The sequence below is a fragment of the Homarus americanus genome, unplaced genomic scaffold (assembly GCF_018991925.1).
Source record: "Homarus americanus isolate GMGI-L3 unplaced genomic scaffold, GMGI_Hamer_2.0 scaffold40047, whole genome shotgun sequence".
Taxonomy (NCBI): Eukaryota; Metazoa; Arthropoda; class Malacostraca; order Decapoda; family Nephropidae; genus Homarus; species Homarus americanus.
The window spans coordinates 63,502-80,646 of record NW_024741731.1 but is presented as its reverse complement, the minus strand read 5'-3'; the positions used below and the strand labels follow the sequence as shown (position 1 = coordinate 80,646).

The 17,145-nt window shown below is 35.2% G+C and overlaps 1 protein-coding gene across 1 annotated transcript in view; it reads left to right on the top strand.

Moving 5' to 3' along the window:
- The first annotated feature begins 1,270 nt into the window (after window positions 1-1,270).
- LOC121876018 (putative oxidoreductase GLYR1 homolog) overlaps window positions 1,271-17,145 on the top strand; it is a 52,104-nt gene continuing 36,229 nt past the window's right edge. Inside the window, exons 1-7 of the mRNA XM_042380866.1 lie at window positions 1,271-1,337; window positions 1,445-1,481; window positions 2,701-2,780; window positions 3,442-3,574; window positions 4,469-4,549; window positions 7,953-8,135; window positions 10,211-10,384. Of these exons, the coding sequence (XP_042236800.1) occupies window positions 1,303-1,337; window positions 1,445-1,481; window positions 2,701-2,780; window positions 3,442-3,574; window positions 4,469-4,549; window positions 7,953-8,135; window positions 10,211-10,384 (723 nt within the window). The 5' untranslated portion in view covers window positions 1,271-1,302. The remainder of the gene's footprint in view (window positions 1,338-1,444; window positions 1,482-2,700; window positions 2,781-3,441; window positions 3,575-4,468; window positions 4,550-7,952; window positions 8,136-10,210; window positions 10,385-17,145) is intronic.

Genomic DNA, 17,145 nt, shown 5'->3' with positions numbered 1-17,145 from the left:
CGCTCACTTCAGAGGACTAAAGTGTGACTAAGCAAGCAAATGTTCATAAAAGAGCAGCCCATAGCACCTAAGCCACAAAAGCTTTTACATAAACTTCCGTTGACTCACTGGATGGCTCCTCTTCTATTGTTATGCTCGAGTAATTTACCTTTGTTACCTAATGGCCACCCATTAGAGGTCGCCATGCCGAGGGAAGGAGGCCATTGGCCAGTGTAGGATCCCTTCATTGTTCTTGATAATTTAGTCTAGGGCTATTTTGAAGCCCATTACTGTTCTTTACTCCACAGCTTGGGCTGATTGACCGTTCCATTGATCTACCATTCTCTCTGTCAAAAAGTATTTCTGCATGATAGGTTAGCTAGCTTGTAGTTAAGTCCTCTTGTGTTGGTGGTGCATGATGCACAATGTGCAACTGACCGCATGACATGGCTATCGTTGGTGTCTGTCTGTCTCTAAATTCTAAGAAAAGTGTGCGTTTTTTTCCTTATTGGGAAAATAGTGAAATTTTTCACACAATGACAGTTTTTTAACCTTCTTTCCCAATTAGTCTCCATTATCAAAATTGGTAACTTGATAACTAAATCAGTAGCATAATAATAATAATAATAATAATAATAATAATAATAATAACGATAACAATAATGACAATAACGATGATAATATTATTTGAAGACATTATATTAATTTGTTACTATATTATGTAATAATATGATTCTTCCTGTTACATCAATTAAATGATATTACGGAAACAGAAAGTAGAGATATTAAAAGAAAATAAGTTTAAATGTATTTAGGTTTTATAACACCTATGTAGTGATGTTGAGATGGACTAAAGCTATAGTGGCCCAGTTAAGATGAATGAACAATTGAAATTCAATGATTCATTCTAAATAACGAATAACGTAAATTAAGAGTTATTTAATTTTATGACTATTCTCTCTCATTTCGTGGCTTTTCTGAGTTTCTTTAAGACAAAATGGGTGTAATAATTGTGAAGGCTGCCTACGTAAACAACTTTTGAACTTGGCGGTGAAAAAGTTTGTGTACTGTAAGATGCTGCCACCTGTCGATGATATGTGGCGTGACTTAACTACCCCATCATACTTTTGTCAAATATACCTTAACCTGACTCTTATAACACCTAGAAATCACACCAATCTAATAATAAACAATTCAGTGTTTAGTGATTATAGAATTTAATTAATTTTGATATCTAGTTTTTGATAAATAATGTAAAATGTGACGGCATCCAACGGTTACTTACATGACTCCCACAATGCTCTGGGCTTGATAGTTTCAAACATGGCGGACACCTACAAACTTGGAGACCTAGTTTGGTGGGTTATAATACCATTTTTCTACTATTACTTTGACATACAGGTAAAAAGATACATGGCCAGTGTAAAAGGAAAGGGTAGTTAATGTTTTTATATCTATTCCTCAGGGCCAAGATGAAGGGTTTCTCTCCCTGGCCGGGCAAGGTGAGTGGTTGGTCTTGTTTCAGACGCTTAAGTAAGGGCTGTTGGTCTGGGCCGGCACCACCTTAATATACACTATTAAATGATCTAGGCGTGTATTATGATGGCCCAGGTTACTTTACATGTTGTGACTGCTAATTCTGACCCTTGTGAGAGTTATGACCGCTTTTAATTGAATTGTGTTTTGGGTGGTTAGTGAGGCTGTTATTGTAGTTAGCTGTATACATTTACTGGAGGGGTAACAGGTGGGCTATTATAAAATATTACACCTTATTTATAGTATTTAGGTATTTAAATGAATCTCTATAAATAAGTTTACGCAAAATTTATATTAGTGGGGTCATACCAGGTCAGTGGGTCATAATGTAAATAAACAATAGGGTCACATTGGCTGGTTAGTTGTTGTGGCTGGTATAGTTGTGTTGTGTTGTTACCAAGATGTGTGTTTTAATGAGCTTAACATGTATACTGCTGAGTATTATAGCACTGGGTAGACCTTATGTTTACCACTTCAATGTTAGTACTGTACTTAGAATTTCTTGATGGAGATCTAACAAAGCTTTGATTATTATTTATGGATATTGAGTCTGTGGTAACAATATAGCTTATGGACACTTAATGTAGTCATACTTGACAAAAGAGGCTCGGAGGAAAATAGCTGTACAATTAGTTTTGTTTTCATGGTATCTTATGTAATGTATGCTGATCTACTCACTCAGTTTTATTAGAAAACTATCTTTAACTTAAGATTTTTTAGAAATTAAACTTTGTGAGACAAAACTTTATCACCCAAGGTTTCGAATGTTTTTCTTGCCATCTTGTCAGTTAATTAGGGTTAGGGTCATCTCGTACCCGAGATAACTCGTACCCAACTCACGAGATAAGTCGCACCCAAGATTATTTACACCCAATTCAAGAGATAATCCATACGGAAACAAGACCGGTATGAGTAACGTAACGACTTGATTATGTGTCATGATCGCACCCAAACATTAGCTCGCTTAACCTAAACGTCATATGATGGCCACTGCCCTTTAAGGGATAAGATTTAAAGATGTCAAGTCAGAAGGGCTACATGTAAATGAAATTAATTTAAGTTGTACTCCATAATTTTTTCTACTGGTAGTCAAATGATTGAGTGAAATATATGTAGTAATGTTATTAGTGTTTTTAGTAATGATGTTGGAATGCTTCTGAGAATGGAAAATATATTTCTTTTCAGATAATACCTGCCAGAGATAATGTTAAGAAGCCCAGCAAGAAGCACTGCCATTTTATATACTTCTTTGGCAGTGAAAACTAGTAAGTATATTTTAGAGCTTTCTTAGTGTACATTTTTTTTGTAATTGTATGTATACACATCATTTGTACAGACTTGAAAGTACTGTGTGGGACTGTATTGGAATTTTCATACCTGTCGTGAAAATTTCTTGAATACAGTATAGATTTTACCTTGAAAACCACTGAAATTCAGCTGGTGGTCTTGAGAAATAATTGAACAAATGGGCCTGTTCATATAAGTTTTGGATAAAGTTATTGTTTATAATGAATGTACAGTAAATCCTCACTATACCTATGGGAGTGAGGGAGGGTTGAATTACCTTGGCCTTTCAGTCTGTACAATTGCTTGCCATTCCTGTGCAATTTGTACTGTACTGACTTCTTGTTGTTTAAAAGTAAGCTATGTAGTGGCAGATTGGTGCTAGGCAAACTCATAGAAAATGAGGGATACTGTAATTATATTCTCATAAGATAATTAATTCTTGTCGTATAATTTAAACTCCTGGTAAAAAGAGATTGCCATTTGCTGTTGTGTTCAGTTACTTATCTCTGAGAAAGTATTATTTATTACATCTTAATTTATAGACTAAGAGATGAATGATAACTGTGATTAAAGATAGCTGATGTTAGACAAAAGTTGTGTAATGAAATTAATTTCATATAATTTTTTCTCCCTCACTAGTGCGTGGATTGAATCTGCGAACATGAAGCCATATTTCCAGTACAAAGGTCGTCTTATGAACGCCAACAAAACCTCCACTTTTAAGGAAGCTGTGGATTGTATTGAAAAATACATAGGAGAAAATAACATTTTGGTGAGTACAAAAGTTGGGTGTGTTTATCTCTCTGCATAAATGTTAACAATGTGATCTTGGAATTGCTTCAAGCTACTGTATTGGTTGTTGATTTTGGTCAAAATCCATATATTTATTTTCTTCAGTGTAGAAAGACCAGTACAGTACTTGTCCAGACCATGCAATCTAGCCACTCAATCCTTCACACACATCACTTCTCTCTCCTCCTTCCAACTGATATATCTTGCCTTACTTTCTTTGGAAATTTGATATAATAATCTACACCTTCCACTCCTAGTATCTCACCGTCCAGTGCTAAGAAGCGCCCAAGGAACCCTGAGAACTGGCTCCAAAATTTAACCAAAGAATTATGGAATCTTGGCCAAGCTCACTACCTCCTTGTAACTTTCGTATTAAATGACACCTTTATGTGAATATGTGTTTACACTTGATTCTGCTCTTTATAAATTGGTCATTATTATCTGGTGCTCTATATGTTCGGTGTCATTTGTCTTGATACGCATAATAATTAGTGAAAAGAGAAGTAGCGGTGACTGTTCACCGAAAGCTTGAATTTGTTTGTCACTTAGACCATAAATATTCTTTATTTCAAATGGTCTTTCCAGTCATAGCTTGAAAGTTAATGTTTTCTAGCAGTTATATCATTACACACATTAAATTCAGAATTAAAATGAGCCAGAACTGAGTATCCTTAACATTTATATATGGATCTACTGTTTTGCGATACATCAGTATTAATCAAACATTATATATGAACCAATGAACTTCAAAGAACTACAAGGGGGGTGGGGGGCTTCTTAGCCTGTTACTGCCAGCTAAAAAAATGACTATAAAAGTGAAACTTTTATGCAGGTAATATATACTGTACATATATTTTTCTTTCTGATTAAACAGGTTCCAGACCTAAAAGAGGATACCAATGACACAAATCATGAGGAAAAGAGCATCACACCGCCCAAAGAAAGAAAAATAAAGGTAAATAGTCTGTCTCTGTATATTGATTTTTTACATTGTTTGTATCAGAAATGACTCGCAGTAGAACCTCACAATTTTAAATACACCTGAAGACAGACAGTGTGGTGACACTGATGACTGTGAGCTATCTATGGTATATAACATGGGTACAATGGACCTTGGAAGATGAACCCTGAATAGCATGGACTGTACATACAACACTTAATTATGGAAATCAAGGAATATTGAAAAGGTGTAATTGTATATGTTATTCGACCAAAGTTTGAAAACTAATTGTGTCTTGAAAACCTTGAAAAAGAAGGCCCATGGGCTCAGTGGTCTATCATGGTCAATGTGGGCACACAAAGAGGCAGTGTGGCTGACACTGCATTCGATCATCTTCATTTCAGTAAATTTAAATCTATTAGGTTGGTGTTGGTTATATATGAATTTTAACAAAGATTTGAAAATGTTCATGAATTCGATTTTTAAATCTCATATATTTTGCTGGGCAAGTTACATGTCTGTAGAGTTTCTTGAGTATGTTTGTGTGATGTGCACTGAACCCTCACCAATGTGATATTGTCGGGGCTCTGGTTAGATCGAATTGTTCAAACAACAAAATTATCACAAAAATATGGATTTTTTTTTATAAATATACAATGCCTCACAATTTAAAAGAAATTCATGATTTTTAAAGTACATTTGTTTTGATGTTTGAAACTGGGAAGCCTTACATGAGAAAATCTTAACACTACAGTACCAGAAGGATGGTGCACTGTGCAGTGTACACTAATAATACCTTATTTTGAAATACAGGTACTGTATTTGTAATGCTTTGTGTAACGTGCTCACAATATAATGGTAATATCATACAATTTATTTGAGTAATTCTGTATATTTTTAGATTAACAATATTATTTATGATAATATTGTAGATATTCCAATGACTTTTCAACCAAGTCCAAGTTTCATGAGAGTGCATTTCTAACATTGTGTGTGTTATGTATATTGACCAGTGATTTTTTATTTATTTATTTTTTTCACTTACTGGGTAGCACCCTTAAAGTACTGGGTATTCAAGAAGATTCCCCCCTCCCTCATAAGAACACATATACAGTACTGTACTGTACAGTATAAAGAAAATCATGTTGGTTATTTAAAAAATTTTGTCTCTCTCTCTTTCTCTCCAAAATCATAAAATCTACATCAGCAAAAAATACTGGATTATCCCGAAATATCAAATTGTGAATATCAATGTAGTGAGGGTTCAGTGTACTGTATATGTAAAAATTTAGTCCTTTGCAAAAGTTTCTTACATACAGGATGCAGTACTGGATTTAATTTTGCTCTCAAAAATCCATAACACTGATGGAATTAAAAATTGACAATTGTACACTTTAAAAGGTACTGACAAAGTACAGGCAGATCCCAATTTACAAGGATTTGATGTTTGAAAATTTGTAGCTATGAGAATTTATTTTGTCTTATCATGATCACCATATAACTTGCTCCATCAACTCACTGTATTCTTGAATTTCATATGCTAATTAAGCACAATAAAGGTGTACTGTTGTAAGAGAAAGTGGGGAATTTAAAAGTGAAGAATTGTTTGGAGGTGTGAATATTGCCAGCAGCACACAGAGGAGGTTGAGTGGAGCATCAGCTGACTGAGCTGAGATGCTGGTAGCTCTCGTATGAACATGTTTTGCCTCTGTGCTGACATCTTTCTACAGTAGCTTTTAGTCACCACTCTTTAATGTTTAAAGCCGGCCCAAACTGAAATCAAAATGCTGTGGAATTTTTAGTTCCTTGTTGACTTTTTTTTCCCAGCACTTTGTTTCCTTTTAGCACTGTTAAACTCAGTTCTATCACTTTGGCACTTGTTTGGGGGCATCATGAAAGCAAAATAATATAAATAATGTATTTAGCAAAGAGTACTTTGCATATCCAAAAAAATGTGTTAAAAAAAAAATATATATATAATTTATCAAATCTTGTTAAAAGATAAAGCTACAATAACATTATTTGGTGAACATTGATGCAAGTTGCTCATAAGTGCAGATGACATGAACTATGCCTTCTTTTGAAGTGTCCATTAGTCTACAGTACTGTACAGTATATCCCTTTCTAGTACGTACAGGTATATTGATTATTAATTGTTGACAGTTTTATCCATGTTTAGTCTTATATATAATGTTTTAATTATATATGTTCTTTGAATTTTGAGAGTGAGTAAAAAGTGAAGGGTAAATTAATGTGACAAGTGAGGCAGCAGGCAGGGAAGTAGTGGTAGAGGAGTGATGTAGCAAAGGTGGTGAAATAGTGGACGTATAAGGAAGTTAATAATGTGGTTAAAAACTACATAGGTAGTAGCATGTGGGAATAAAAAAGGTAACACAGATTTCTGGCATTTAGGTCACCCAGGGGTCACTTCTGATATGCATGAAATGTGATGAAAAAGTTTAGGATTGGGGACAGTCCAGCTTAAAATTTTAAGGACCAACAAAATTTATCAAATACCAGGTGTAAGTGCAGTGCAGTGAGGGGAGGGGAGGGGAGGTAGTAAAGTGATGCAGGAGCTGGAATGAGGATTGAGGAAGTAGGGCTGTTCATTTGCTTAGCCCAGTATTGGAGTAAATCTTCATTATCTGCTACTTTGGGGACCAAATCAGACTGTGGTGGTCCTGATGTCATGAAAAAGCTTGCTTGCTGCCTCGCCAATGTCTAGATGGCGAATACCTCCTCTTTCTTGTTAATAGTTGAAGTAACTTGCTTCTTTGGAATAGACAGTGCTTGAGAGAATACAGAATCCAGTGATCATTTTTCATCACCATTGCTAATACTGTACAGAGATGAAGTTGATGAAATTTTTTTAATGCACATGAGACAGTGACCAGGTATTTTAGAACACTTGAGAATTTTGAGACAGTGACCAGGTATTTTAGAACACTTGAGAATTTTGAGACAGTGAGCAGGTATTTTAGAACACGTGAAATTTGGGATGACAGGAAAGCATGGAGGGTGAGCAAACAGGTTTAAACAGCAGCACGGTAAACACTGAGAACAATACTGAACTCCCTAATTATAATAATAAACGACTTTGTATAAACGGTTTTGAAGTTAAACAATTGAATTAACAGGAAACGAGGGCTACCTATATATTGTACCAATCTATTGCTTTTCAAAAATGGTTATTTTCGGTACAGTATCTTCATATTGTATTTTCATTATACCAGGGTTTCACCTTTCTTTTAATCTGTTTTTCTTCTCATAGTTTTTTCTGCTTCTTTCTCTTGTTTTCTCTGTATTACAGACATAAATTATAAGAAAAAATTGCTTCAGTTATATACTGCCTAAGCATGGCCTATTTGCTAATGACAAATTTGCAAAAGATAAAAAAAATTATTGTTCTCCTCGTCAGGGTACACCAAAAAGGCGACCAAACAGTGATGCATCTAATGTTGGGAGTAGTGGGAGTGCTAAACGTCTCAAGACAGAATCAATCAAACTTAAAGATTCATCACTAACGATCTCTCCAACGAGTCACAATTCAAAGGCTCGAGTATCAGCTCTTCTCAACAGACCAGTTCACATTGAAAGACCAGTAAGTTTTTATTTCTATTTTGTAAAACAGCTCCTTTATATTAAGTGTGTTTACAGACTTGGGTTTATAAAGGAAGACTCAATAATGACACTCGGATGTTTGCTGAAGAAAATCACTCAATAATGTGGTCATTTTATGAGTGAAACACTCACCTACTAGTCTCATTATCTAGGAAATAAGGAATGTGTGCATGATTGAATAGAGAGCATTATATTATATGACATTTAGAGGAGGAAGTGCTACTGATGGATTATACTGGATCAGGGGAAATGGTGAGTAAATCAGATTGGAGGGCATGTTGTAGAAAGGGAGTACAGGTTGACTATCCCTTGCCCGAAATCCTTGGGACCAGATGCATTTGGTTTTTTGGAATTTTTCGGATTTCAGAATGATTTTTTTTTTTTTTTTATACAGGGATCAGCCCACCCGGACACAGGTCACTGACCCACATTGGGGCCTGGGAGCTAAAATATAATAATAATAATAATTCATAGGTCTAGGTCGTGTTTCTCACTTTTGATCTTTTTTTCATTCCTGTATTTCTTTATTATTATTTTATTATTACAGTATTATTGTTATTATTATTATTATTGTTATCATACTTATTTGATTTTTGTGTATTTTTTATTAAAAGTTTCATTTACTATGAATAATTATTATTATTACTGTATTATCATTATTATTATTATTATTATTATTATTATTATTATTATTATAATTATTATTATTACTATTACATTTTCACCCCCCAGGCCCTGATGTGGGTCAGTGACCTGTGCCCGGGTGGGCTAAAAAAAAAAAAAAAATTGCTCCACAAAAAAAAAATAATAATAATTATCAGTTTTCAGAGCTTTTCGGTTTTCGGATAAAGGGTTGTCAACCTGTACTATAGCCGAGTATTTAATTTAATTTTTTTTTACAACTGTAAGACTGGAGGAATGACAGCAGATGAGGAGAAAAAAATGTGTGTGCGCGCGCGCGCGCGTGCGTGCGTGCTTGTGCATTCTCCTATTTCTGGCCATCCTTCATTCATCGACTGTACTTTTATCACATGCTATTTCATTATCCATAAATATCCCCAAACAAATTCTTACTATTCTCTAGACACATTTTTCCTTTGATCTTCAAAACAAACACTTAATAAACATTCCCTCTTACATCTCTAAACCCACTCTCCACTTTCCCAAGTATGCTGATTTTACTACAGTCTTCTCTGATTATAACTACTGTACCTTGCATTTTTTTTTTTTTTTTTTTTTTTTTATTCAGCAGACTTTCTTCTACTATAATTTTGCAGTAAATTTTTATTACTTTTCTGTTTCTTCCTTTTATACTTGCTATACAGTTTGTCCTTTCTTTGATATTATTCCCGGTACACTATCCAGAGTCAAGCAAGACAACCCAGGCTGCCTTGAGTGAAACTGATATTATTTTTGTTTTTATTGCTACTGTATTTTGAATTTATTTTTATAGTCTTAACATGAATATTTATTGGGCTGTAATATCAAGAAACAATAACTTTACAACTGCTTAATGAGGGATGGGCAGGTTTAGGTGGTCTGGCTTCATTTCATTATATGAATTGGGGCCACATTGTTTTCTGCATTACACTAGACTTCTGTTTAACTTCTGGCCTCAATAAATCATCTTACTGAAGCTACTGAATGGTTAGTTAAGATAATTAGAGCTTAATAGTACAGTGTACTATTTAAAAATGAAGAATTATACCTTTAATTTGGCACTTATTTGCTTTTGTTTATTTTCTTAAAAAAGAAAAGAAAAAAGAACCCTTGTCCAGGTCCTATAATTGTTATACTCACTGTACACAGCTTCCTTGATGTTAGTTTTTAATCACTCCACTGCTCACTCATGCATACTGCTGCTTCCTGGATGACCATTCCTTCTTAATTTTAGTTCTTCCTTCACTTCTTTCACTACATATTTCTTTAATTTTCTCAATTTACACTTACCATACTCCAAATACAGTATCCCAACAACCCCTCCGTCCTCATTCCCAACTAGTGACAAATAAACTTTATACTGTACTAATATACGTTTTCTTTTTCCCTTTATAGGAAACACCGCCATTGGATGTGGGCAGTGTAAGTCAGACATTGAAAGACAAAAAAATTGAACCCTCTGGGCTAAAGTTTGGGTTTTTAGGCTTGGGTATCATTGGATCTGGCATTGTCAAGAATCTTCTGAACAGTGGGCACAGTGTTATGGTGTGGAACAGATCTTCAGAAAAGGTAAGTACAAAATTTTCACCATTATTGTTCATTTTGGTATTTGGATTTGTGTCAGTTTTTTAAATTAATTCAGTTTTTGGGCTTATTTGGATTCTAATGAGGTGGGCTCTTGGAAATTGTCGAAGAAAGATTGTGCTGGCAAGTTGAGAGATATTTTAAAGAATAGAGAATATATTTGCTAGATAGTGTACATTATGGGAATATTGTAATGATGCACACTTGTAGTACAGAATCCCCAGTTTTTCCGATTTCCCTCCCGAATTTTTCCTGGTGAGTCGAAGATCGTTAAACCAAGGCTCAAACAGACTAATAAATTGAATGATATTTAAAAAATATAGGGAATGCATTTAATTTAACTAGATGGGATACCAGCATTGTCCAAGTTTGTTTTTGATAAAGTAAATTTAACCAGAATTGGTGCATCCATATAGCCGATGTCTGTCCTTAATCAAAATTAAGTGCATGTGCAAAACATAACCACGTATAATATACCAGATTTGAGCTCTGTTAAAAACTGTGGTCGTGAACATGGGGGCCCAATTTTAGTCGGGTTGGAACCGACCCCAACAAGCCTCCCCACCATAATTTAAACATTCATAAATAATCTTGAGGCTATATAGAGATATCTTCTTTAGCCGGAACAATTGGTGCAGAGCACTTCAGGGTATGAGATATTTCCAATAACAAAGCCAGAAAAAATCCATCATCCCCGGAATCTTTCGGGTGACGGAAAAATGTTCTCGGAAGTTTCAGAATGCTGCATTATTTCACTTCTCAAAGCCGGAAAAAAATCCCTCATCCTCAGAATTTTCCAGGTAACTGAAAAATGTTCTCGGAATTTCCAGAAATTGCGCATTACATCATCTCTTAAACCCAGAAAAATATTCCTCATCCCTGGAATTTTCCGGGTACCGGAAAATTTTCTCGGAATTTCCGGAAAATGTGTCTGATTTTTCATCTCGCAAGCCCGGAAAAAAAATCCCCCATCCCCGGAATTTTCTGGGTACTGGGAGAATTTTCTCAGAATTTTCCAAAAAATGTGCCCCTTGGAAAATCATTCCCAGCGCCTGAATTTTCCGGAAAATTCTGGCTTTGGGAATGATTTTCCGAGTTCCAGGTTTGAGGGATTCCAGCTAATGGAAATATTACTACATAAGCATAACAAATTCCAGCTCTTATCTTAAAAATCATGGCCATGCATAGCAAAGCCAAAATAGATTTGCCTTTAATGAAGGGGGGGGTGGGGGCTGACCACTGGGGCCAACCCCTAAAATTGCACCTTCTGACTCTACTGGGGTGCATGCACTTCACCATGCCAAATTTCATTTCTCCATCTTCAAAACTTTAGCTGTACATAGCAAACAGCCACATCAACTGTGCTTTATATGGTAAAACCTTGCCATCTCAGACTCTTTTATCTCGGCCCCTGTGATTCTTTGATGGGGCGTTGCGCCTCGTCATACTTTTAAATTTAGTTTTATTTATTGATTATATAATCTTTTTATTTATTTTTTTATTTTTTAAACAATTCAATATTTTTGTATGATTGTCTAATTATTTCTTGTATATTTACATTATAATTCATAATTAGCATTAGGTTTACTATTCAAAATGCATTGTCGCCCGTCCATAATATCTTGAGAGTAACCGAGTCAGAACATGTGATATGGCCACAGTAGCCACATGATTAGCAGATGATGTGTCGCTCGTATTTGACATTTATTGAAAGCAGGGAAAATTGCATTTTATTAATTGAGACATACAGCATTTAAAATATTTAATGCTTCTCTTAAGAAATGAAACATGAAAAGTATATTTAATGTTCTTACACTGAGGTGATGAGGAAATGCTCCAGTACTGTACTGTAGGTACATTAGACAATTGACCATCAAGGAATAGAATACCTGTACAGTGGTCCCTCGGTTAACGAGCACAATCCGTTCTAGAGGGTTGCTCGTTAACCGAAACCATTGTTTCAATGGGTTTTTGGGTAATTGGTTCCAGCTCACCGAAAATTGCCTAAATTCAACAAAAACGGTAGTAAAGTACACTTACTTTGAGGTGTGTATGTAGAAGGCTCCTGGATGATGATGATGATGGTGATGGGAATTAGAATGGGGGTGGAGGAGAAGGGAGAAGAGAAGGCATTGGGGTGGAAGAGAAGTCACCCCATGGTGCCATTTCACCCATAAAATTTTAGTTCTCTTGGTGTAATTCAAGATTATTTTCTTTAAATCAACACTGCACTGCATTATATATTGTCAATATGTAAAATAAATTTCAAAATGACCAATAATTTGCTTGTAAACTCAGAAAAAAGCGTTTAGTTGAAGAGAGTCTCAAGCAAGATATTACCTCCACTGAAAAGACACAAAGACTGACGCCTGTATGCTATGTTGGCAGGCTGGATGGCGTGCTACAAACTAGTGACCTTACCTTCAATTATGTTCAATAATTGTCAAAATGACTAAAAAATTTAATATTAAACTTTAAAAATTATTGAATAGTATAAACTTCTTGATATTTACTAAAAGGGTAAGGAATTTAAGCCCTAGAACCGATTACTGTATTGGCGGACTAATACTACAGCTGGTGGACCGCCAAATGCAAGCTAAAACATGTGGAGGTTGGCTCGTAAGAAACTCGTTAATCGAGGGATTGCTCGTTAACCGAAGTTAAGAATCTTATGGAAGGTAATTCGTTAACCGAAATCTCATTAACCGAGGGACCACCGTAAAGTAATAAATTCTTTAGACACCACCTTTTCTCACTTCAACACTAATTTCATTATTTCAATTTATTTTTTGTAAACAAAAAATATACCTGTATGTTTATTATTGTTTATTATATACAGTGCATTATCCATCCATAACATCTTGAGGGTGACCGAGTCTGAACACATGATATGGCCGCTGTGTCCACATGATCAGCTGGTGAATATTCTCAACAATTTTCTATAAAAATTTACCAGTTAGATTGTAACTATGAGTTGTTCTCTAAACTGTTGCCCTTTGATTCTCAAATATAGATCGGGCTCAGACTCGTCTTCCTATCTCAGATTAAATTCTCTGATTTTAGACCTAGGTTAGACTCGGGCCATCTCGGACTGCCTTCTCCCATAATTAATCCATGTTGGTGGAGGTTTATTGTTTAAAAATAGATAATGTACATTATGGAAATATGGTATGCTTTACAAAGATACTTATATGATGCTACGGCGAGGCAGCTGGACAACCTCTTAATAATAATGGTTGCCCCTCGTGTAACGAGGATGGCCGGCCCAAGGGCTACCTAGGCTTGAATTTGTTTAAGGTGAAGAAACTGTCGCCAACACAACAACCACATCCTAAATTAACGAGTTGCATGACTCATTCTCAAGGAATAGTCCGAGAAGACCGGACAACTCGCCAACTGCACTGGCTAACCATTACCCCGGAACATGATCCACAGATCAATTAACATACAGGTCCCCAATTACTGCTGGGTAGACATAGGCAAATGGCGTAAAGAAACTTGCCCATAGTTTCACCCTGCCCGGGTATCGAACCCGAGTCCGCTCACTTGCAATGCGCGCATGCTGACCTTTACACCACAGGTCGCCACTTATGCCTACTCACGTGACATAGTTATGTTTACTAAGTCACATTATACCCAATTCACATCTGTGTTTTAAAAATGTATTCCCGAATACATTCGTCACATTATAATCAATTTGTGCTGTGAAAACACGCATTATAGGAGAACAGACTGTGTACGCACACACACACAATGATAAACTGTAAAGGGAGAAAGAAGTGTCCAGGTTATTGTTTGGTTTTTATTCCAAATACAACATGGATTAATTGTTTTATTTGAAATGAGAGACAGTTTTAGTACTATAATATACTGTATTGAGGTGAGGAAACCTGCTACGGTTATTTGAAACACATTTGATTTACCTAATAGTGTATTTACAGTGGGTGTAATGCTTAAAAAAATTTATTGTCCTATCTCTATTCATATACAGCATGAGAAACACATATGGGTCTGTCATAACACAAATATATGGTCTAGATATTTTCAAACCATTTTGATATTAAGTTTGCTAATACAGTACTGTATTTCTTGGTGTGTGTCCATGATCACCCTATTATGTTATAAACCACAAAATGCTTTCTCTGCACAGCCCTAAAAGCATTGAAGGTAATGGGACGAAACTTATCATGTTGCTTTCTGGACTGAACAAAATGTGTTGCTCTCGTTAAAAAGGGATTGTTGTAAAATTATAGTTGTTTGTAAATATATATTTTTTTCTCTTTACTATCAATATTCTGTTGTGTTCTTTGTGGTGCTAGTATTCCTAGTTAAACAGTGCAGTATAGAGATTCCTTAGCTCTCAACATGAACATACACGCAAAAGTTTTCCACACATAACACCACAGGTATGGAGCATCTTTTACCTACACCCATCATGAATTCCACTTACTCAATGAAAATGAATACTCTCCAGTCGACCAAGTGCAGGAATTTGTTTTCTTTGACAAAATATTATGGTCTTATGCAATATACCAGAATTCAGACATCAAACCTCAGAAGGGGGAATCTCTCTGGAAGCACATTATTTTGGGAAAGCCCGAGCTTGGCTGTTTTCTCTGTATACTCCCATGTAAAACTGAACGTACAATTGTGTGGTGTTATTTGTCCATCTGTGTTTTGATTTCCAAACCTCAACTCAGAGTTACCTATGTTAATGAATACGACATTTCACTGGTACCTTGCAATTAGGTCTGCCTATTACCAAGGGTTATATACACTGTACGTATACTGTAATACAGTATATTTATTGTTACTCTTGTGTTATTGACATCATGTAACTGGCTTGTAGAAAATATTTTAAGACCTCATAACGTTATTTCATATTCGAATAATTTCACCACATATGTCCGTTTAAAACAGGTGCCAATGTATAATTACGGTCATCAAAAGGTTCTGCGATACAACTATGTTAACCCTATACAGTACCAGGATTGTATTACATTAGTAGATCCTTGCAATGTTATTATTTAAATGTCGCAAGGCAGAACATGTACACTAGCTAGGAGAAAGAATGTCTTAAGCGTACAGTATTTTGACTACCATGCAAAACATCAACTGATTGGATGTGTTTGCTCATTTAATTTCCAAGAGAACTGAGTTTATGGGATACATCAGAAATTTCATTGCAACAGTCATTGTCTGAGTTAGCTTATTATCAAATTTGATTATGGGTAATGCTTTATTTCCCACCATATTAAACTCACCCCAGAATTAGCAGGAAATGTGTAGGGAAAAAATATTGATTTTTTCAAGCGTACAATAATTGTTCTAAAAAATGCACATAAAGTGAAATTGCATAAAACAAACAACTACAGTACAGGTATATACCCTCAAATCCGGGACCCTTGGGACCAAAACCGAACTGGTTTTGGGGATTTTCCGGTTTCCCGGGTCCAAGGTATTCCATATTACCTGAGGCTTACCAGGGAACTATGTCAAAATATGCTTCCACACATTCACACAAACTCAGTTGAATGTTTGTTTTACTTCTTAAATAACAAAATAAAGAAAACATCACTGTATGCATACTTAAATAAATAAGAAACATTAAATACAGTTAGAAGTTGAAAACTCTCCAAATGAGAGTTATATGGGTTTGTTTATTTCCCAACATTATTTAGTGCCATTTGCTAGAAGTAGTCATCTCATAAATAAAAAGTGTATAATTAAATAAATAGCCCAATACTGTACCTTGGTTATCTTATTTATATTTATTCATATTTCATAAGATACTGTATTGTTGTTTTCACATAGCTTTTGAAATTAACATTGGTCAAATTAAACCAAAGATCCAAGGTAAATATTACCAGATGCTGCCTGTTCTCACATTGACCTGTGAGAACAGTGCGCGTGCATGCGTGCGTGCAAAACATGACTTGGCAATTGAAGAAAATTTAACCTTACCCAGGGGGGGAAAAAGGTCCAGTTTCAAGGGTCTGTACCTATATTTGAATGGAAAAAAAAGCTACTTATACCACAACCTATAATCTACTGCTCCGTACCTATTCCGTCCACTATTTCATGACATTCGAACAATAAATAATCAATTAATAGAATAAAATATTAATAAAATAAAACAGCTTTCAAATAAAGACATAAGTACTCACCCACAAAAGGGGACACGCTCATCACTGAACATATGTAATGTTCTCTTAACTATTATCCTCTCTTGCATGTTTGTATAAAAAACAATATGCTGTATAAATTACCCGTCTTATTTATGTTCAAAACGTACCCACCAGATATTAAGATAACGTATTTAAAAATAAATTATACACTCTTGGTAACTGGAGTCGTAGTATTTATGTTCTAAATATTACAGACCCCACCAGATATTAAGATCCCACCAGATATTAAGATATATGAATATAAATCTCTGGAAAATTAAGTCACATCCTTGCTCCATGGGAAGGGGTTGGCTTTTGGGGGCCTTGGTGTATTCCAAGTTTAAAGTTGCAGTCCTGTAATAATTTGTACCAACTTGCATCTCGACTGATTCAAGTTGGTGGGCCGTGGTGTTATTGTGTGATAGGAAATAAAGAGATGAAAGTACAGTACAGTCTGATTGACTGGACTATTAATATTTACAGTACAGTATTTCATATTTGCTTCTAATAATTTATGATCGCATAAAATTTATTCTGGGTTTGTCTGGGAACCAGTGTGTCAGTTGAGGGAGTCTAGGA